Here is a 24,148-nt window from a genome sequence, read left to right as displayed (position 1 = left end):
TACAGCCATTTCCCCCACTCCTGCTCTGTTGTTTTTCTGTTGTTTTTTCCTCAAGGTCATTTGTTCCACTCACTCTCTGTGATTTTCCTGGTGGTTCAGAGAGGAAAGTAAGGATAATAAACTGTCACTCAGAAAGCAGACCTCAAGTGACCTCAGATGACCATCTAACCTATTCCTTCAACTCATTGAGATTCATAGAGAAAATTGCACACACAGAGCATTTGACCTGTGGCCATGTTTTGTACCATGTGTTCTCATGCTCCCTGCTGCAGAAATCTCAAATCCTGGCCAGTGACTCTGATTCTTAACACAGCTAGTATGCATTCTTTTAAGATGAACCACAGAGGGGCTAAGAAGAGAAAAAAGCCACCTGAGAGGCTGGTCACATTGCTTCATTGCTGAGGAGCATTCTGATTTTATCTGTTTGGGTCTGTTATTTTTGTTTGGTTTTCATCTTCCTCACTCTCTTGTTCTTTATTTCCTGCTGCTGTGGGTCACCTGACAGCCGTTTCTCTCTGAAGTAAATACATTGTCAATGACCGCCCAGCAGCACCTTATGTAGCGTTGTTTATCTCTTTTTGGAGAGGATGTGCTTTGGCTGTTCAGCACTAAGGTGCTGACTGTTCATGACTGCCTTGGAACATCAACTTAATGTAATCAGATGGCTTGGGGGAGATAGAATTTCAGCAGCAAATTCCTGACATCGATGACTCAATATTTCCCTCCCTCCACCAAGATACTTTTCTGACGTTTCCTGTGACACTTGTGCCAAAATTGGGACATGTGTGGCAGAAACTGGATACTTATTATTTGTACTTGCTTATTACAAAGTTTAATATAATTCAAGGATTAAATTTTTAAGAGCATGTCTGATCTTCCTACACAACAATTCAAATAAGACTTCGCTCCTGCCAGACTTTGGGCGTAAAATCTTTTTCATGAGACCTGTGATTATAAAGTAGTAAATCTGATGCCACAACTGAAAACAGGACTTTCTGTGCATTGTCACATTCAAATAATGAAGAGTCCCTTTGCAACTGTATGTCACTGAATTTAAGTTACCTTCAATTAGAAGAGGCACTATTATTTTCTATATGACTGAGAAAGGGCGGAGAAAGCTGCCAGTTGAGGTAAGGTGCAATACTTTCTTATCGTATTGATTTTAAGACCCATCCCAATTCCAGAGAGGTTAAAAAGTACACATAGTAGAATCAATGAAATACAATAAACTCCTTTTGTACTGAACAAAGCTCACAGGACCTTCACTATTTGATTTGGGGGGAAGAATCCTATTAATATTATGTGAATAAAGAAAGTGTTTAAAGTTATTCTATTGTAAGAAACAAATTCCTAGACATTTAGAGATAGAGATAAACAGGGAGTTATCTCTAATTGTATATATCCAATTTATTATTTGTTTCTTATTTCTATCGGTGACAGTCATTTTTTTCGATGTTTGCAAAACCTTCCTTTGGTACCCCAATGCAAAAAGACCACCATGAAGACAATTTTTCTTCATTGTTAAATTCACTATGAATTATATTCCTTCACTGTTAATTATGCATTTTTAAATTACATCTTTAACATCCCAGGAATCTGTAATGAATGAAAGGTAATCATTTACGGGCACCAAAGGAAGCATCAGATGGACTTTGATGCTTCCTTTGGTGTAGATCTTTGAGCAAAAGTGATTTGTATTCAGTAGAGGAGTATTAACCGTAGCAATTAAAACTTAAAATATTTCCTCCAAGTCTTTGTCTCTGTAAGCTGGGTGGCAATTCTGACTCAGATAAGCTTTTTAAAAAATATATCTGTATTAACATCAATTATTCTGAACAAAAAGAAAGACCTTTGGAGGTGGATATTCTTGAGCCCAAGTTTAAATTCTCACACTTTAGTATTTTTTTCCTTCTGCCTTTTATTTATTTATTTTTTTGGAAAAGCCTGCCTCCAGTACTGACTTCCCCATCTCAGATCAATCTGAGGCAATTTCCATGGTTAGTTCTTAAGGAAATTTTTCTTCTGTACTTGATTTGAGTGTTGCCCTTATTTAAATTAAGCACAGAGCTATGCAACCACTCATTTTTTAAGTTCTCTGATTTATTTAGTATGTTTTCTTCTAAGCGCTCAATGTCCACAACCACAATAAAAAATGATAGCCATGCTGTTCAACCCTTATGAACCATTCTTTTGTAACTTCTGCTCAAAGAACAAATGGCAGTATTGGAGGCTCCTCATTTTAAGGAGATTGTAAACAGAAAATTATTTCTTCAAAAGAAAGGAATATTCTCCACCATTCCCCACTAACAGGTATGAAAAGGCACTGTTACATTCAGTTACTGCCAATGTAACTTTTTTGTGTCCTATTTTCTGGAGATATTATGGGGTATCCTTCTTAGGGCCAGTTCTTGTTCCTCTCCTACAGATATTATAGGAGTTGCATTCACTTATTCTATCCACCAAGGAAGCCACATATATATTAAAAACTGATTGACAGGTGCTATCCTAGAGCCTTAAGAATTGACAAAGAAATAGTTTCCCTGCCTTATTCACTAAGTCTAAGGAGGCAAGCTAGTAGAATATTTTCCAAGAAGCATAGTTTTTGAAATAATTTTACTACCCTCATCCATTTCCTTATCTTACTTCTCTACGTTCTAGGGAAGATTCTCCCTTACCAGTCTTTGTACAGAATTTATTCAATTTTCTATTAAAGTTACAATAATACCCTTCAGACGTGTGGCATTGATTGATCTAAATCACATAGAATAAAACTTCAATTGTCTACATTTGTTTGTTGGTGAGGAGGGAGACCGTGTACAGAGATCCAGAACGGTTGGGATTCAGAGCAACTGTTGTGACCAGTTTACAAAGACATTTGGCCATGCCTGATACCATAGCCAAAGATGGAATTACAATAATGCTGTTCAAAATTAACAATCCATAACTACCCAGTACAGGTGCAGGGCAAATTGAATTTGGATATTGATGAAGTTGAAATGGGATACTTCATTCAGGGACCTCAGATTCACACTGTTGCATTTTTATGGTCTCATTAAAAGCTTTCTCTTTCCCCATGGGGAGGAAGGTGCATGCTGGGTGATCCCATTGAGTTGTCAGCACTCTGCCCGGAGGTTCTGTTGATGGATATATGTCCAGCCACTTGAGAGTTGTGTCTGAGTGAAATACACCTGCACGAGTCAATTATTAACGATAGTGCTTTTAACAACTCCCTGAAAATGTGGGGGTGTGATTTCTTCCATGGAGCTGACTTCAGTGAATTCACAGATGCTAACATCTGGCATTTTTTAGATTTCCATTTCTTCTCCTAGGCTCATCATGCAATAAGCACATCACTTTTTTATACTCTTTCCATCATCTCAGTGTCTTAGGTTTTGTTTCCTTTTTCCATTAAAATCATTCCTGTGTTTCGATCAGTAAAGTGTGTTGCTTGATTTCATTTGAGATTTGTATTTGTGTTTTTGTTTTCCATTCCTTTATATTTCTTTGGTTCGTAGTGTCAGAAGATGATGTTTTTTATGACAAACTGCCCTCGTTTGAAAGGCGCTGTGAAACGCCTGCAGGTATGGTGCTAGCCGAGTGATCTCTAGATAGCTAGACTTTAAAAATCCAAGCCATTATGCCATCTGAATGCTAAACTTCATGGATATGCTCCTCACCTCATGAGTGTCCAATGCCGATCAGATGCACCGTCTATTTACTGTTCATCGTGGAACTCATGCCACTGAAATGTTTTTTAAGTGAACATTTTATAAAGCAGCAGGTTGCATGACAGTTTCTCAGTGAAAAGGTTCAAAAAAGGTGAGATGCAATTGCTTTGTGAATTTACAAAAGGAGGAATAATTTAACTGCTCAGAATTACGTGTCCAGTGATGGCTTTTTAATTAAAAATATAGTAGAGCACCGTTAGTAATCTTGTCTTTTCTTTGGTACGTAGGTAAAGGGTGTTTTGTGTCTGGATGCCTAAGGTGATTCCAGGGGAGGGGATGGAAGATATATGACATCTTCCACGAACTTTCAATTGATATGCAATGCTGTTGTCATTGAAAACCTCAGCTAAGTTTTATATAACCTATAACTCCGAGTTTATCTTTTTGAAAACATAGAAGGGGATGACATTGAAGATGAAATAAATACAGCAGTTGCTGAATGACAGTTTGGCCAAACTAGTGCAGTTAAAATATGCTGACGCCCCTGCATGGCCAGGAAGACTTCTTCTCCATGCGCACCAGCACCGAGTACCAAGCTACCAGCAACACGTGCCCATCCCTTTAGGCCTCCATAGCTTTGCTTTTGCTTTCTGTTTCCTGAACTGAAAACAAAATAATAATAATAATAGATTGCCAGCCCTCCCTTTTTCCTGCATGCTAACGGCATGCAGTGCCTCTGCCCTCCCCCCCCAGTGAGATTAATGACCTGCTCTGTAACTCATACTGTGTCCTTCTCTCTCCCTCTCCTTAACCTTTCCCATCCCGCTTCAACTCCTGGCCATACAGAGAATGAACAGCCTTCCCTCGTTTGGTTTGACAGAGGAAAGTTTTATTTGACTTTTGAAGGTAAGTAGTACATAGCATACCAGATTCTAATTTATCCTCCCCTCATGCTTTTTCCCCATTCGCATTTTTAAATCCCAGTTCTCTTCAAAAGACCTGCTCTCACTTTCTATATAAAAATGCTATGGCTACTTCAAAAATATTAAATACTAAAGACAATATTCCATGAATTTGGTTTGTATGGGATCTTCGATTTTTTCATATTAAAAAATTAAAGCTAATTTGCAGTTAATATTGGTTACTTAATTAACTGTGTTAAATTGAAAAAAAACAAACACCTTTTTTGGGCAAGGAACTTAACTCTGTCAACCAGGGCTCTTTCCTAACTCTTTTGCAAATGCAATGCAACAAATATAAGGACATTTTTGTTTGGAATTGGCATTTAACTTTGCTTTGGATAATTAATATTTCAGATACAACATCCATTATTGTAAAATGTAAATGTGTAAATATTCTTATGACAAGGAATGCTGCATGGGAGGTCAGAAAAGTGAGGAAAAGAAAAAAAAGTATTTTAGTAAGTTCTATTTGCATCTTCTGAAATGGAAATTGAAACTGGAATGACGAGTAAAATGGACAGCTACCACTGGACTTGCCATTTTAGAAGATGAAAGAAAATATACGTAAATACAATGTCAGATATCTAACCTCAATGTTGGATAATTTGTTATATTCTGTATTAAGGATTAGCATTCTTCTGTTTTATATTTAAATTCTAAATCATTTTAACAAGCCAGGCATTTGATAAAATGGCCTGTTTAAACTATTGTATAGGAAAAATTAAGTAGTTCAACTTAATTAATGGACTATTTTACACATATTTATCACTTAAGCCTCTGCTTTCTACGATTTTAAATAGCTAAGTTTATCTTGGGATAAAAAGTTGGCCAAAAAATATTCTACTGTAGACTTGAACCTAAATATTGAACGTTTTGTATTTCATGACAACAAAAAGAACTTTCTTAACTTAAGTGTGTGTTTTAGCACAATTGTAAAAAATCAGAATGACTGATACAGATTTTGAAGTAGTTTTTGTGGTGTGGCTTTTTTCTCCTAACAGTGACTTTTCCTTGCAAGATGCTCCCAGAGGTGGAAGTCCTTAGCTTGGAGTAGCTTGGGTAGCAGCAGGAAATATTGTCTGATTTAAAGCTTCCCAAATACTTGATGTCTGTCCTGAGTCAGGCAGAGAACAGGTGAATAGGCAGTCTTTAGGGGAAGATGCATATTTTCCACATGATGTCAGAAACCTTCATTGCCTCGGACCATTAATTTTGTGATAACCAAGATGCAAAGTCCACAAACTTATGACCAGCTAAACTTTCTCTTCGAATCAGATGGAATTAAAAAGTGCCCAGGTGTCTTTTTACTGATCAACACATCTCAAAGCAGAAGCTACGGTTGAATAGGTTGGTGATCCTGACTTACAGCCAATACCTGCATACATAAAAGCCCTTTCTCTGGTTCAGTCTGGCCACAGTAGAAGTTGTAGTTTACCCTGCTTTAACCAGGAAATTAAGCCATATGCTACCGGCAACCTTCAAGTAACATCTGGGGCTCCAAAAAATATATTACATAATTTTTTGTTGGTGTGGTTTGTTTTGGCTTTAGAGTATCTGTTGGTTGGTTTGCTTGTGTTTTGGTTTGGATTTCTTTAAACAGAGAGAGGTAGACTTTTTCTGAAGATACCAATCTAAAGAGAACTTTTGGTTGTTGGTTTGTTTGTTTTTAAAATCCACATCATCAATCAAATATAAGTATTAATAAACATATGGAATAACAATGTGAACCCCTTTTTTCTTTTTAGGAAAAGAAAATATTTGTTAGTAGATTTTGGGGTATCTAAAGTTGGTAACATTGCCATTTTAATTAGTAAGATCCAAATTCCTTAAGCATCTCAATTTGAGCCAAGAGAAGTCATACAAGAAAGAGGTTGAATAGAAATTAATTGGAATCTCTAGTTCTCTGTTAGCTTCATCTTGGACTTTGCTCAAGGCTGGAAAGTATAGGCAAGGCTTCTTAAGGGACTATAGGAGCAACCGTTTCATAAATGTGCCCCTGGTCTTCTCATCAAGAAACGCTCATGCAGATGAAAATACGTTACAGTGAACTTCAAGAGAAGACTTAAGAGAAACTAAAAATGACACCTTACCCCCGGAACTAAAAATGACACAAGGATGGCTATGTTATAAGAATGGAAAAGTTTGTTTTCATCATTTATGTACGTTAGTCTCAGGTAGTTTTAGCTAGTGCAACCTGGAATGATTTTTAAATTTTCTGCTGTGATGATAAAATGGCATAGAAACAGTGACATGTTAAATTGCCTTGAGAATAGTGCCCCTACCCAAATTTTAAACTCCCAAAAGACTGTCATTCAACATGTTTTATTGAGTAGCACTTTTAGTATATTCTTCTAGGGCACTCTGGCTTTACCCACATTTGTTATTATTAATGTTAATTATCATTACCTTCAATTCTTTATTCAGGGAATGCAGAAGAGGAAGAAAGATTCCCAGCTCAAAATATTCACTTGTTCTAAATAGCTTTGAAATTATTATTTGTTGGCATCTAAATAGTGTTTCTATCATGTTCAAAACCTTAGCCTGTCTTATCCATTGCTTTGTTCTTACCGTGCTCTAGGCATTGTGGTTACCCAGTGAGTGTTGAGTCACTGACCAATCAACCAACTCACTAATGAACATTGCCTTATGAACTTATTTGGAGATAACTTGAGATGCTTCACACCTCCAAATTTAACTTAACAAGAGAGATATAAAAGCATTAGATGATAGTTCTAACTCACAAGAGTTCCAAAGCTTGTCTTAGTGGTTTACTTTTATAAACAATTTCATTTTTTAAAAATTCACTGAAATTTTAACCTATTTAAGTTGAGCTGAAAAAAAATGATGAAGGTTATGAAAGGTGGTAACTGTTTAAATTCATTCATCCAGGAGTATATCCAACTGAAACTATCAAGTATTCTTCTGAGATGGAAGGAAGGGAAAGATATTTCCATAACAAGTAGATGATGTTAGATATTTGAATAATTCTGTAGAGCATTTGAACATCAAGATGTTTCCAGAAATGTGCTGTCCCTCTCTTTGTTTAACTTATTTAACTACAAAATCATCTTGTATCTGGTAATGGAAAAAAAGACGACCTACAACCATACATTCTTGAGTGTCACCTCTCCTCTGTGCATACAGCCACTTGCACTCTCCTCTCGAGACAGCTCCGTGCTCCCGTTTACTAGTCTCGCTCCCACCAACCTTTGGGAATGTCATGTCCTTAGCAACACCCTTCTCTGCATTCCCAGGCTCTCTGCCAGACTCGCCCACCTGTTTCCTTAACTGCATCCCAGCTGTCTCCAGGGGCCATCTCTTCTCCTCTAGCTCTCTCCATGGAAAGTTCCTCAGTCTTCTGTGGGCCCTATGTCATGGGACTACGAGTTCTCCCAACTCCCCATTGCTACTTCCAACACCCACTCCCCATAGTGAAAAGCACCCGTCTGCTCATTCTACCTTTTACTTACGGCTATCCCCCACTGACTACGGAGCATTCCTCTGCATTCATCTATAGGCTTAGGGATGCTGGCAGCCCCTTTTCACCCTCTTCTCCACCTCACTCCCTAGCTTCATTTTGTGTCATAGATTCGATGCGGATGATCCACCCAACACCCTCGCTCCAGGGCCTCTTGACTTCTTCAGTTCCAATAAACTTTCCCTCCACTCATTAACCCACACCTCTGGCCACATCTTGGAAATGGTCCCTACTGACAAGTGTCATTTTGGCTATTTCAGAACTAACCATGTGTCCCCCTTCCTATACTCCTATACAATGATTCTTTCATTCAACAAATATTTATTGAGTACTACTGTGGGCCAGCACTGTCCTAGGCACTCCCCTGTAGGGAACAAAACAGGAAACATTCCCTGTCGCCATGGAGCTTACATTTTAATGTGGAGAATCAAAAATAAAAAGATAAACAAGTAAAATTTACAGTGTAAGTTCTACAGAAAAAAAATAAAATAGGGAAGGAGAATGGAACATATTGGGGTGAAAATAAATAAATAAGAGGACCTGAGGTAATAAAAGTAATGAATAATAATAGCTAACACCTGAGTTCTTACTATGCGAAAAGTACATTTCATCTACTATCTCATTTCATCTGCACAACTCACTGATGAAGCAATTCAGATTCAGCTAACATAAGTCACTTTTGCAGGATCACTCAGCCAAGAAGAGACAGAGTAGGGATTGAAACCGGGCTCCTAGCTGGAGACCGAGGCTGATGCTCTGCTCCACGTCCATGATCTCATTCAGCCTTCGCAACAGCCCCTTGAGATAGGTGATGCTGGCAGGTTTTTCCAACTCTCCTAACCTTCCAGCTTCCTGGTCCCCTGACTACACCTTATCTTTGACCTTGTTGAAACCTCTAGTCTCATGTCCACCCCACTCTCGTTCAGTGCACTAGCCAAGCCTACATTCAAGTTTTCTTCTTCATCCGGGTTAGACCCGCAGAGGAAAAGTGTGTTCCTATACAGTGGGATCTACATTTTCCTCTTTGGAATTATGTAGTCTATGTGAAAAAAGTAACACTTGGATATTTTTAACTTCTGACCTCCTTCAGTAGGTTATTAAATATCCCTGCTTAAAAATTGGTAAGACATAATCATAGTCATGGACCACTCAACTTTCTTCGCCCTGACAATAGTAATAGCATCCTGTAAGAAGCAAACAGGTCAAATTTTTCACATATGACCAGAAGGGTAGTAATTCATTCATCTGAGAGTCACTAAAGAAAGAAAAATTGAAAGGCATAACCAATTCTCTGGGAAGCAGCTGTTTTGCTAAATTCACAATATTCTTCAAGTGGGAAGTGTCCACTAATTGCCTCTACCCCACTGTAGGCCCTTTTCAATCAATAATGCAGTAAAGTTATCGAGGACCCAACTCTGCAAATCACAGTGTTAAGTACAACTAAGTTGGGGAAACAATATAGAAACATAAAAAGCAGTGATACAAGACTGTCTTCATTAAAAATATTAAAATCTCACTCCCTAGCTATTCTGAATTTTTTTATGTAAAGTACATTGTCAGTATAAAATGTAAAGTCCTTTCTATTCATAACTGAAGGTCACAGTTTTTAAAATAGCTTAAACCTGTGAAGAAGATTCAAGTGGAGCTGAACCTGCAAAATGTTCTACCAGGCAGATCTGCTGAGGGTTTCAGAATTCAGTTGACCTCTTCACAAGAAATTAGTGACCTGGTTCTGAAAATCTCTGGGGTTGACCAATATGCTGATATTTCACTTGTTCCTGTTCTTTGAGGCAGGTGCCTTGGCTCACATGTTTTGTGTATGACTGTCATGCTGGAGATAGACAAGAAAGTCAATATAAGAGAAGCCTCTTTCTTTATTCTACTCACTCCTGACACCAAACATGTGGGGTGTTTCCCTTCACACTAAACAATTCTGACACTAACTACCTGGAGTTAGGCACACCCCACAGCTCAGTCCCACAAGGCTGCCCCCTCGCTTTACACGCCAGTCACAAGTCCCACAAGTCACCTGTACTTCCGATTGACCACCTATAAATTGAGGGCTCTCCACAGCCACCTCCTGGGGTTCGATAACTTGCTAGCACAGCTCACAGAACTCAGGAAAGAGCTTTACTTTCTATTACCCGTTTATTCTAGAGGATACGGCACAGGCAAATGAAAGAAATGACTAGGATGAGGTATGGGGGTAGGGGCACGGAGCTCCCATGCCCTCTCTGGGTGTGCCGCCCTGTCAGTACCTTAATATGTTCACCAACCCGGACACTCTCCAAACCTCATTGTTTAGGGGGTTTAAGGGGGAGGCTCATTATGTAGGCACAGTTGTGTGAACCGTTGACTACTGGTGATTAAGTCAATGTCCAGGCTGTCTCCTCTTCCAGAGGTTGGGAGATGGAACAGAAAGTTCAATCCTTTAACCAACCAGCCCCCATCCTCCAAGAGTCACCTCATTAGTATGAACTCAGGTATGGTTGAAAGAGACTTTTTATGAATAACCCAAAACCCCCCACTAACCCTCTCACTCAAGAAATCACAAGGGTTTGAGGAGTTCTGTGCCAGGAACTGGGACAAAGACCAAATATGTGTTTCTTAACATCGTAGTCAGCAAAATGCTCCCTGTTTTAGCCCTGATGTCCAGGCCAAATTATGAATGGGTTGCTATGGATGGCATGAATGTACAGAATTCATATCAGAATTCTATCCAATTAAATACTTGTGGGAAAGCTTAAGAGTAGGTGGCAGCTTCTATCCCAAGTCACCAAGCAAAGCGTACCCTTTAGTGAAAAGATGATTTTATTTGGATTCGGCATATCCAGAGTACTGCTGCTTATACCAATACTGCTGATGCAATATCACCAATAAACCCTTACTGTGGCTCTCATCTTCTGCTAATTACTCCCTGGCCACAAACTCATGTAATCCACACAGCAACTGTGTGAAGTGGGCACTATTGTTATTCACACTTTACAGATGAGTAAACAGAGGCTCTGAGAATTCAGGTTACTTCCCCAAAATAACACAGCTAGTTAGTGGGTAAATCGGTTCAGAGGGAGTTAATGTTATGTTATAAATGCTCCTAACCACTATAATATTCAGATCTTCGCTGTGCCACTCAATAACTATGTGATCTTGAGAATTTAATGTCTCTGAGTTTCTGTTTTGTAATTTTTAAAGTGGAAGGTATAATAACCACCTGGTAGGATAATTAGGAAAATCAAGTTAAGATACTTAGTGTGTGTGTGTGTGTGTGTGTGTGTGTGTGTGTGTGTGTGTGTGTGTGTGTGTGTGTTTGGTTTACTAACATACTACACAATATGAAAGGCTTTTTGGTTTGATTTTGGTTTTTTTTAGACTTTATGTTTTAGAGCAGTTTTAGGTTCAAAGTAAAACTGAGGGGAAGGTACAGAGATTTCCCATTCAACCCCTGCCCTCACACATGCACAACCTTCCTCATCTGAGTGGGACATTTGTTACAATTGATGAACCTACATTGACATAGGGTCGTCACCTAAAGTCCATAGTTTACATTAGGGTTCACTCTTGGTGTTTTATATTCTATTGGTTTGGACAAATGTGTAATGACATGTATCTATAATTATGATATCCTACATAGTTTTTTCACTGCCCTAGTCCTCTGTGCTCACTTATTCATTCTTTCCCAGTCCCCCAACCCCTGGCAAGCACTGATCTTTTTACTGGTTCCCTAGTTTTTCTTTTTCCAGAATCTCATATAGTTGGAATTATACAAGGTGTAGCCTTTTTCAGATTGGCTTCTTTCACTTAATAGTATGAATTTAAGATTCCTCCATGTCTTTTTATTACTCGTAGCTCTGAAATGTTTTTATTTTTCATACTTTGAATTTTCATTCAAACTGAATGAGGAAAATTAAGGGAAGGGGCCAAGAAGGTTCTGTAGCTAAGAAGCATTTGTTTACTTCTGGTATTTCCCTGGTCTCTAAAGTGACCTCTTGGGTCTCTGGTAGTGACTAAGACCAGGAGCTTCCTTTCGTATCCCCATCAGACTCACTGATGGTATATTTATTTTCTTCTAATATGGTCCAAAATACACAGTTGTTTCTGAATGTGTCCCTCATGCAAAAGAAAATGAAGATAATTCAATAATTTTAAAATATGTAAATGTTGGACAGCCTTTGCTTTGCTCAACATTGAAGTCTTTTATTCCTCAACAAAGGAAATGAACCCTGAGTTTCAGTCACACTTGTCTGGGTGCAAAAGTAGATTAAATCGTAGTGTTTCTCATCTGATTGGGGTTACCAAATGAAGAACAAATAAGAACAACACAAAACCTTAAGCCCCGCAAAGAAGAGTTGTTATGTGTAGACAATTTCAAAACCTGAAGCATAAGTTAAATAGTTCCCTAGATCGGGAAAAGGGAACTAGGGTTAGTAATGAATAGAATAGAAAAGCTAAGGACTGTTCATTCTTGTATTTCTTCTTTCAGTGGTTAACAAGCATTCCCTGAGCTGCTCTTAGCTATCAGCCCCTGTGAAGGAGTTAGGGAAGTAAAACAATATGGCTTCTGCCTTGTAGGAATTCATAAGAAATAGAAGAGTTAGGACTTTCTATAAAAGGCATACTGTAGTGAATGTCATAATAGAATTTTTAAAACACGCTGGAAATGTATGAGTAATGGATAGATTTTTTTAACTGGGAAGAATCTGGGAAAGCTTTTTAGAGACACAGGGACTTTGACCTGACTGAACAGTAAGGGACAAGGAGGACTTCAGACACCTAAGATTGTTCCAGTTTGAAGAATGACTTGAGCAAAGGCGTTAGGGTGAGTGATATCCACGTTATACCCAGGAATGATATCCACGTTATATTCAGTAAACACTGGGAGAGGCCAGGAATGTTTTAAGAAATGATCTTGAAAAGTAAGTAGAGATCATATTCCAAAAGGCTTTCAATACTGAGAGAAGGAATTTGATTACAATCTTTAGGCAAGGTGGAACTTTGAGAAATTTTGGAGAAAGAAAGTGGTAGGATCACCCTTGACTTTTAGGATTAGAGGCACAGAGAAACTTGGGGATTTACTGAAGCAGTTCGGGAGAAGTAGGAAAGCACCAACGGTACCGTTTTCACGGAGAGCTTTGAAAAACACCATTGGGGTAGAAACATCTGACATCTAGTAGGTTGTGGAAAATAAGTGAACACTTCCATTCTGAGACACAGGGAGAAGGGTACTGTTGTAAACCAGGAGAAAGGAGACTCCAAGAGCACTAGATTTGGTCAGAAAGAATGAGTTTCTTTGGAGACGTCCCAGCTTTGAAGTCCCGCCCACCGTCTATATAGTATGAGTCCAGGAGTAAACAGACTGTGGAAATGTGGGAGTTATTTGCTTAGAGGTGAGGGCTGAATCCAGGGAGGTAAGGGTTTAGCCTTGGGGCAAGCCTGTATCAGGAGCCATATGGGAAAAGGAATGCATTGTAGCCTGGAACTTGCTCCATTGTATCTTTTCTTTAAATAGCCACACAAGTATTAATGGTTAATTTTGAATGCAGGATGTTTAATGGACAGGTTTTTGTGGTGTATATTAAGTGCCTAGATCTTTTGCTCATCTGTTGTCTCTCCGTCTTTCGTGTTCGGAGGAGAGCGCCTAACCTGCTCACCCGGCTGCACTCTGAGTATGACCGTTCACCTAAGTAACAGATAGGAAAGTTGCAGACACCAAGCCTAGAAGGAGGGTACCAGCTTCTAGAAGGCCATTATTGCAAATACAAGTTAGCGTAGAGGTGACATCCTGCCTCCTTTCCCTGACTACGGCCTGTCCACGCCTTTCGTCCTCTCTTGGGCGTGTGTCCTTCTCATCTGTCTTGGAAGCTTCTATCTCTTCCTCCTGACGCACAGACGTGAACACTCAAAACTGAACATCATTTGAGACTGAAGGAATCTTTAATATTTGTTGAGTACATCAAACAAAAACGTAATGACTTGTATAAACCTTACAAATAATTGAGTAATAAATTCTGTATTTCTTGGCTTATAAATAGAAAGAAAATTGTTTCTTTTAATAGGGAACTTCATTTTTCTCTTTCCATGAGGTAGGAGCTCTTGCAATAAATTTTAAAGTCCCCTGCCTATCCCCACGGTAAACTTATAAAAGTCATGTTCAAAAGGAGCAATTAGTTGCTTGTTATGATATTGCAGAGTTTCTAAACTACTCCTCATAGTAGCTGCAATGTGTCTAGACATGCTCACAGTTAATATTCTCTAGCAGGAATTAGGACTGTCTTCATATGTTTATATGTATGTGCACAAAATTGATTAAAATGCTAAGGTTTACCATGTTTACTAATTCTACAATAGGTAGGTATCTGATAGGGAAAACAATGAACAAATTTGTAGAACACGACCTTGATAATATTGCTATAAGGACAAATATTGTTGTGGCTGTATTCATTCAGTCAGCAAGTAATTACTAAGTCTCTACTATGTGCTCAGCACTATGAAAGATACTGGGGTTACAGTCGGGAACAAGAAAGGCATGTTTCTACCTTCATGGAGCATAGAAAAGACATTAAACAAGTTGTTATAATAACGTGCAGAGATTGTTGTAATTCAGGAGATAGGGTGTTTTGGGAGGCACCCAGCAGAAAGACAACCTGGCCTAGAAGTTAGGGAGAGCTTCCAGAAAAGAGACAGGCATGACTTTTAAGTCTACACAGAGTCCGCTTTAAAGAAAGATAAAATGTTGCTGAGTTAGCGTTCTAATAAAAATCTTGCATAATGTATAAATGTTAATCTAAAGGCATATTGGGTATTATCCTAGATATTAGAAATAGAAAAAGAGTCCCCATTTAATTTATATTAGTTTACTCTCAGTGTACACACGTGCATGCACTCACACATATATAGATAGAGAAAAATATATGGAATATATATATATATTTAGAGAGAGGGAGAAAGTGTGTGTGTGTGTGTGTGTGTGTGCACGTGCATTGGCTTTGGAATTAGCCTTCGGGGTCTAAATTATAGTCTAAGCATGATGTGACTTTAGGGAAGCTACTTAACCTAAGTCTTGGTTTTCTTCTCTGGAAATTGGAATAGTTATGGCATTACTAGGAAATAGTAACCTATTTCATAGGGTTGTAGTGGTTGTAGTAAAGACTAAATAGTCAAGTATGAGGTCAGTGCATGCAAAGTGCTCAATAATGATTAGCTATTACCACTGTTGTCCAACTTCCCATATCCCTGGACTGTTTTGTTTAGTTATTGCCAGCTCTGAAGAAGGTCGGGTTGCTGCATTCTAGTCTTCTTCCACATAAAGCATCTGGCAACTCAATCTGCTGTGAGCTGCTACATGGCCCCCCGCTCTTTGTCAGCAGGGACAACGGGCCATCTTTTCTGGCTGCTTATGAGCGGGAGAATCACGTGGAAGCAGGATGCCTCCTCCTGCTGTACACTCACCTCCTACCGCCAGCCTCCACCAGAGCCAATCATTAAAGCTGCCTTGCTGAGGCTAATGATCTGCCTGGTGATACACTCCTCAGGATGCTGTGTTCATGCTGATGGGAGATGTTGGAAGAAAATCTGTTATCACTTCTTTTATTAAGGAATTTGTAAATCAAGGTATTTCAAGGTATTGCAAATTTGACAAGTAACTTCAAACTTCCTGAGAAAAGAATGGAGAAGCTGAGAGTCACCAGAGGGATCTATTTTACCTTTGCATAGTTGTGAGCCTTCATCATGCATAGCTTTTTTTTAACTGAAGTATGGTTGATGTACAATATTATATGTTACAGGTGTGAAATATAGTGATTCACAATTTCTAAAGGTTATACTCCATTTAAAGTTATTATAAAATGTTAGCTATATTCCTTGCATTGTACAATATACCCCTGTAACTTATTTTACACATACTAGTTTGTACAATCGTTTTTTATTATGTGTCTTCTAAGAAGAGCTGTCCACAGATTGAGACAGCCCGTACATTGTACTCCTGATTCTGACTCCCCCAGACAGAGAAATGGACCTTTGATTACGCCCTAGAGAGAGGAGAGCTGACACAGTGAATGAAAAAGGGATTCAAAGAGGTGATGTCAAGACTCGGGAGAATCTCCCATTTCTAAGCCCTTTTATGTATGTGGAATGAATATATTTCATCAATATCAAACATACTCCTAATAGACTTTAGTCAATTACTTGTGAAAGGCCTTTGTAAACTATAAAGTACTATACAAATGTAATCATTTCTTAAAATAATAATTAACATTAATGAATACTTAATATGTGCTAAGAATTTTACATTCATTGCTTTATTTATTAAATCAAAGATTGATTTGGGGTCATCAAGATAAGGCATTAAGATAAGTCATTGCCCTTAAGATTTTAACCCTTTTGTATCTTCAACTATTTTGCAACATGTATGTGGCAATAGTCTCTGCTAGAGTTTAGAATTTCAGAAGACAGGAATTTTCATGGACGTGTTCCTTTTCTACTGGCTCTGCTGTACTGAATCACCAGGATATTAGTAAATATGGCCTTGGGGCTTCTTTTCCTGCTGGCACATATTCACACAGATGGTGTGTGTGACTTACAATTGTGTTGCTCAGTCTTATATTCAGAGTAACTGCAACATTGCTTCAAGATTTGATTTAGAGGCTCATTGAACTATGCCTTTGAGAAACACGAAAGGTTTTTCTGGAGAAGTATCACAAAGGGGCAAGGGTGAGGTTAATTTTTCAAAGATGTTTTGGTGACTTTCAGGAGTTGCAGTCATCATTGTAAAGGGTGAGTCCAGGAAGGGGAAGAATGAGTTACTTAATGTTGATTACTCCTTTCCTAGATTTTGCCTTTTTTGGACTGCTCACAGCCCATTCCCCAGGAAACTGGTGGCTCAAATAGCAGGCTTTCAGGCAGTCAGACTAGGACCAACAACATTCTTTATGCCTCTCCATTCATAAATATCAAATATCATAAAATTCAAAATTACCGGCATCTACTTTTTGACTGTAAGAACAGAAACCATTCAAGAAATAAAGGAGAAATGTAGAAACTTCAGAGTTATTTAAGATCCTAATATAACTCTCAGTTTCTTTCTTTTTTAATTTTTATGTTATATTGAAGTATAGTTGATTAACAATGTTGTGTTAGTTTCATGTGTACAGCAAAGTGATTCACATATATCAATACATGTACATGTATCTATTCTTTTTCAAATTCTTTTCCCATAGGTTATTACAGAGTATTGAGTAGAGTTCCCTGTGCTATACAATAGGTCCTTGTTGGTTATCTATTTTAAACATAGCAGTGTGTACATGTCAATCCCAAACTCCCAATCTATCCCTCCCCCACTTCCCCTCCTCGTAACCATAAGTTCGTTATCTAAGCCTATGAATCTGTTTGTTTTGTAAATAAGTTCATTTGTATCATTTTTTTTAGATTCTGCATATAAGCGATATCAAATGATATTTGTCTTTCTGTCTGACTTACTTCACTGAGCATGATAATCTCCAGGTCCATCCATGTTGCTGCAAATGGCATTATTTCATTCTTTTTAATGGCTGAGTAATACTCCATTGTATATATGTACCACATCTTCTATTTATAATATTTTTTGCCACACTATCCCTAATCATGCTCATTATATAAAATTTAGAAAAACAGAAAGCTATAAAAAATGAAATAATCTATAATCTAATAACCATAGATAACCATTGTTTTGGTGTATTTTATTTCTAAGATTTTTCTTGTGTAGGTGACTCTGTGTGTGTGTGTGTGTGTAGTTTATATTTTCATACAGTATATAAGTATGCATTCTCTTACTTTAACGTATGATAATGTCCCCCATGCCATTAAACTGTATTTGAAAATAGCTCATTGTTTTATTCTGATTGTGAAATTGATGTAAGCACATTACTTTTTAAAACTTCAAACAATATGGAGAAGTATAGATAAAAGAGTAAATACAGAGAAAGAAGGAAATCCTGCTATTTACAACAACGTGGATGGATCTTGAGGAAGACAAATGCTACATGGTATCACTTATATGTGGAATCTAGAAAAGAAAAAGTCAGACTCGTAGAAACAGAGAGTAGAAAAGTGGTTGCCAGGGGCTGGACGTGGGGGAAATACGGAGAGGCTGGTAAAAGGGTACAAATTTTCAACTATAAGATGAATATGGTCTGAGGATCTAATGTATAACGTAGTGACTATAGTTGATGGCACTGTATTGTATTGATACAATTGAAATTTGCTAAGAGAGTAGAACTTAAATGTTCTCACAAAAGAAATAAAGAAGGAAAGAAGGAAAGGAAGGAAGGAAGGAAGGAAGGAAGGAAGGAAGGAAGGAAGGAAAGAAAGAAGGAAGGGAGGGAGGGAGGGAGGGAGGAAGGGAGGAAGGAAGGGAGAAAAATATGTGAGGTGATGGATGTGTGAATTAACTAGATAGGAGGAATCCTCCCATAATGTATATGTAGATCAAATCATCACACGTACACATTATATATCTTACAATTTTATTTCTCAATTGTACCTCAATAAAGTTAAAGAAAAAAGATCCTGGAACTGAAAAAAAAAGAGTAAATACAACGCTGAAATCACACATGTGTTTGTGTGTGTGTGCATGCTGCATTTACTTGATTCCAAAAAGCCATCCATTGGGATGTGCTCCATTGGTTTAACAACATTTCAGGTGCAAAATAAGCTTCATTAAAAGTATAAAAGCATATTTTTCCTAACTAACAATAACAGACAAATTGCAAGCCACTATCTTCAGTATAACTATCAGAAATTGAATCTAAACTTATTTCAATTTCAGAATTAAATATACACCTAAGTCACTCTGGCCATCAGCAGTTACATTTAATATCACAGTGACTTGATGCTTTTTATACAGCATGTTCATAATCTTGACCTTTTTATTCTCTTTGATGTTGATGGTTTCATTTGGGGGCACATCAAAAATTCCAAGATTTTATCTGCATTTGTATTCCTAAGTTTATTTATAAATTGCCAAAATGTAACTTTCTTGAAAGTCAGCCAGAAGTTGTTGACAGATACAGTTTTAGCACCTGAGTTATATATTCTTTCATGATGCATAATTCAGTCATAACCTACTTGTCCCATCTTTCAAAATTCCATGGTTTACATTTCAAAGAATCTGGCAGTTTCTCCTGCCTGCGTTGCATAGCTTGGTGGGTGACAGTTTATCTTCTGTGTACAAATAACTTTTCACTTTATTACTGCATCAGATGGAATCTTTAAAAAAAAAAATCTTAAGGGAAAATAAGGGTCCAAATTTAATCACATGAGAGGCTGTCAATTCAAATAACTCAACTCAACTGAGGGGACCTCGAGGTGAGCTGATCACTTCTAATCAAGGTTACATTCCCACAAGTACAAACAAAGACAACTCTGGAACATGTTCTGTTAGCAGCTGCCAGTATTCTTTTGACATTGATTACAAGATGCATCTCAATTTCAGAAATTTTAATATTTTCATGTTTTCAAAAGTATGTTTCTTAACAATCAAGGAAGTATGTACGATTTATGCAAATAGAAGATAGACTCTGCTCTATAACCTGCGTTCAATAGTAGCCATTTAAATTTATGATATGGAGTGTCTGGGATATATATGTGTGTGCATTATATACATATACATCTATATAATCATGTTAATGGTTCCATAGTATTATATTGTATGCATGTACCTTTCTTTTATTAATGGATATTTAGGTTGGTTTTTTCCTTTTTTTTTTTTGCTATTGTGTAAAATGGTGCAATGAGCAGCCTTAAACCTATGTCCTCATGTACTTGTGTGAATTTTTCCAAAAGATAAACTGCTAAAACTGGAATCACTGTGTTAAAGGGTATGCACATCTAAAATAATACTACATATTGCCAAATGTCCATCCAAAAATTTATACCAGCATTATGATTAACATTTTTTCCATGCACTTATCAACACTGAGTTATGTCAGTATTTCTCATCTTTTCCAGTCTAATAGGTAAAATGTGATATGTGATTGTTTTTAGCTCCATTTTTAATTACTGAAAACCTTTTAATATCTGCATAGCATTTCATTCTTTCATGAATTGTGATTTATTTCACTTCAGTTGTTAGGCATTTAAATTGCTTCAAGTTCTCCCACATGCCATGAACATCTTTGCACATAATTCTTTGGCCTTAAGACATTTTCTTAGAATAAATCCTTAAAATTGGAATTATGGGCTAAATTTATGATACTTTTAAAGGCTCATGATACACATTGCCAAGCAGTTTTCTAGAAAGGTTATACCAACTTTTGCTTCCATCAACATTATATTACAGTGCCTATTTCATTATATGCTCACATGCAAGAAGTATTGGTTTTTTCAGATCTTTTCTAATTTGAAAAGATAAAAAATTATTTCTCTCTTCCTGTTGTATTTCTTTGATTACTAGTGAGACTGAACTTGTTTTCAAACTTTTTAGCCATTTATGGTTCCTCTGTGGGGTCTTTACTAGATATTTTCCCAATGATCTTGATTAGCCCACCCATAATTTCAGCCCCATAGATATTATTCACTCTGTAAGTTTGAAGAAAGAAATAAACCATTATTATCCTTTAGCAAAACCAGTCCCGTAAAGTTTTTCCCAAGAGAGTTGATGAGGTGTAAAGGACATTCACAACCAATGACCCTTTTAAAGCTGTAAACCAGATCTTCTCAAACTGTTTTTTCATTATCCCCCTTCCCTTACCCACAGAGTCTTTTTAGAACTTTGTTTCCCCCTCATTGCTCCCCAGTAGAATTTTAATATCACAGATGTACTGTACACCTGGTTATGCACTGTATGAATATCTGTGTGCTTCATACATAAAAAGGTAAAGATTTCCTTCACCTTCCCCTGAGAACCAATTTCTACCCCTTTTGGGGAGAAGCTGCCCCATTGAGAATGCATACTGTGCATCCAGCTGGATCTTGGAGCAAAGCTTTCTAACATGAACAGGCCAACATTGAAAATGCAATTGAAGTTAGATCTGGTTTCAGTCACAGCACCTTTCTATTTACTATAGAGCAAGTTACCTTGAGTAAATTATTTAATTTCACTAAGCTTCAATCTCCTCAATGGTAACACATGCCCAATAATGGTATGTACCTCAAAGAGATGTTTGGAAAGTAGAAGACATAATGCATGTAAAGTATTCAGCACAATGGCCATCCCATATAAGTGCTTTACATAGAGTAGCTCTTCATGTCTTCTCCACATTCTTTGTCATACCACGCTCTAGCTCGCTTAGCTTCAGATGCTTAATCACTCTCAGTATTGTCTGTATGAAGTTGTATAGGGTTTGGTCATGTGAGTCCTCATACTGAAGACATTTTCATTATGGCTTTGTCTCCTGCCTTATGTCCATTTCTAATAATAGTCCTTGTGTTGAATATGCTTGATGTGACTTTGATGATGAAAAGGAAACATAATTATCCTATTTTCTGAGTCAACCATATTATTTTAGGAAGTTAATTAAATACGGCATTAATTAATGTTGGATGATGGTTTGGGAACTGTAAGCAAAGACCCAGTTTGAAGAAAATTCTCTATAAAATACAACAAAAACGTTGACCAATCACATGTTTATGGACTAAGTGGAATTTGAAAAGCAACAATTATATGCACATGAAATATATATGTTATATGTGTATATATACATTTTACACATAAAATATATTTTTGTATATTTATATATGTATATATTTATATATGTATATATTTATATATTTTATATATATGTACATCTCTCCAAGGCAGGTGAGCAGTGACTTTTGAAGAGGAAGACTGAAAACAACTCTAATCCTATTTACATACCCAGAAATTCAGTGTCCTTAATTCTACTCTATGATAACTGACTTTCTTAAGTATGCTTTCCTCATTTTCACGAAGGTGTATGCCTTGCACACTGAAAAGCATGTAACAGGTATAACTCACCCAAAGCCACTGTGGGTCGAGACAAGCCTTTGGGGCTCCTTATGTGGAAGGAGCATGGAGCTAAGTGGACCTTCATTTGAATACTAACTCCACTGCTTACGGTGAGAATGTGAGCAAAAGACTATCTTCTTTCAGACTCAGTTTCTGGATCTGTAATATGTAGTAGTGCCCATGTGGGCACAGGACTGTGGTGATAATTAAATGATGCAGTATGTGTAAAGCATAAAAGAGAGTGTGTAGCTCATAGCAAGTACTCAGTAATATTGGTGCCTTCTCATTTGAGGCTTACCCTTTTTCCTCTGTACTGGCACTTGGCACTTAGCAAGTCAATTGATGCCACTTATCTCAGGATGTGAGGAACCAAGCACTTAGGGAATCTTTCTGACTTTCTTAAGCCTCAGTTTTGTCATCTGCAAAATAGTAATAATAATATTTTTTTTAATGTGAGGATTCAGTAAGGTAATGCATGTGAAACATTTAGAATAGTCCTGGGATACAAAAAGTATATGTTCAGTTTAGCTATCATCACAGCATTATTATTTATGAGATTAACCTACAGCATTCATTAGATATAGAATTTTTAGACCTAGAATTCTAAAAGAGACAAAAATATACAAATATACCGAAATACACAAAATATTTTACATGTACATTTTTATATGCAGCATATACACACATATACAACATACACATATAAGATAAATTTCAAATAATTTAAGTCAACTAGTTTATGTAAAGTTGTAACATTCCAAGATGCAGAGAAAAAAAAATAGAAAATTTTATATGTAATAACTTTCCTTTGACTCCTTTTCTTACAAACCTATCCTAAAAATTTTTAAACAAAGTTGCCGTGATTTAAAAAAAATTAATATTACTTTATTAACCATCACTTCAGCTAGCTAAGATTCACAAGGTCACAAAAGTACAACTCAGCTTCTCAAGTTAAGCTCTCATGATAAAATTCTTTCTACTGGACTAAGAAAAGCTTCTAATCGTCTCTTTATCTTACTTTGTATGCTAAATGCATATGGTGTTGAGGGCAGCCTGAAACCATATTGTGACTGCCCAGCAAATTCTCCTTCTCTGTTAATGATAATGGCTATTACTTATTGAGTATTTACTATGCGCAGGCACTCAGATTTATATATACTGGCGAAACTCCTTACTTTAGTGTCCTTACGGGTGTCTTTGCAGTTACTGGATTTGGTAGGAAAGTAAAGACCAACTCGACATGAAAGTATTAATCTAGAACATTAGTCCCCATTCTAAAATCAGTTTACCAAATTAACACTAGCATCTATCACCATTCATCACATAATATGCAGATTTAGTCAGTTTTTCCATAAATGTCTGAAACAAACAATGGACATACAATGCAGGTGCAGTGCACATTTATTGCAAAATGAAATTGCCAATCTTAGAAAGGATACAGGATTCCATGAAGTCAAGGAAAGTGATGGTGTAAAGCTCCTTAGGTCATATTCAAAGTCATTATCAATTGAGGGTTTAGCAGAAATAATACTATTAATGATTGAAGAAGAAGAAATAAAGGAAGCTTACATCATAGCCACTTCAAAAGAAAATCAAGAAATTGAGAGACCCTTAGGAAAATTTATAAAACTCTCAATTAACCCTGCAATATAGGATCACTTTATAATCATGAAAGAAAACCAAATCTGAAACTAGATTGTTGTATGAAGCTATAATACAATTTATCAGAAAAATATGCCTTTCCTCAAAATATCAACACAAATCATTTTTGTTCATTCTAAGAACTCATTGATTATTTGATTGCAGTGTGTTAATAAAAGAGTTTTTTCACAAATTTAGTTTATGACAATTTAGAGTGCCAATCAAGCCTTTTTATTACTATATCCTATGAAATTTTGGAAACCGTTTAAATGCATTCATTCCTAAGTGACTTTTTTTTCTGATACTGACTATCCTCAGATAACAAAGACATTCTATATCATCATATGTAATCTTCACAGTATCTGTAGAAGGTACTATCTCCATTTTACAAAATGATAAAGGTGGACATCAGAGAGGTTAAGTAACTTTCCCAAGGTAACGCAATAAGTGATAAAGTCAG

General features: G+C 37.0%; 1 protein-coding gene across 22 annotated transcripts in view; it reads left to right on the top strand.

Moving 5' to 3' along the window:
* SGIP1 (SH3GL interacting endocytic adaptor 1) overlaps positions 1–24,148 on the top strand; it is a 215,576-nt gene that overhangs the window by 163,448 nt on the left and 27,980 nt on the right. For 9 of the 22 annotated variants that reach the window (XM_082356841.1, XM_082356843.1, XM_082356832.1 and 6 more), the window contains 2 exons: positions 3,516–3,581; positions 4,515–4,574. The exons of 5 other annotated variants lie outside the window; for them this stretch is intronic. In XM_082356841.1, coding sequence (XP_082212967.1) covers positions 3,516–3,581; positions 4,515–4,574 — 126 coding nt within the window. The remainder of the gene's footprint in view (positions 1–3,515; positions 3,582–4,514; positions 4,575–24,148) is intronic. 8 more of the 22 variants (XM_082356842.1, XM_082356845.1, XM_082356852.1 and 5 more) reach the window with 2 other exon arrangements.

This window comes from Balaenoptera borealis, assembly GCF_965194805.1.
Source record: "Balaenoptera borealis genome assembly, chromosome: 1".
Taxonomy (NCBI): Eukaryota; Metazoa; Chordata; class Mammalia; order Artiodactyla; family Balaenopteridae; genus Balaenoptera; species Balaenoptera borealis.
The sequence above is the reverse complement of the archived record's forward strand: the minus strand, read 5'-3'. Positions and strand labels throughout refer to the sequence as shown.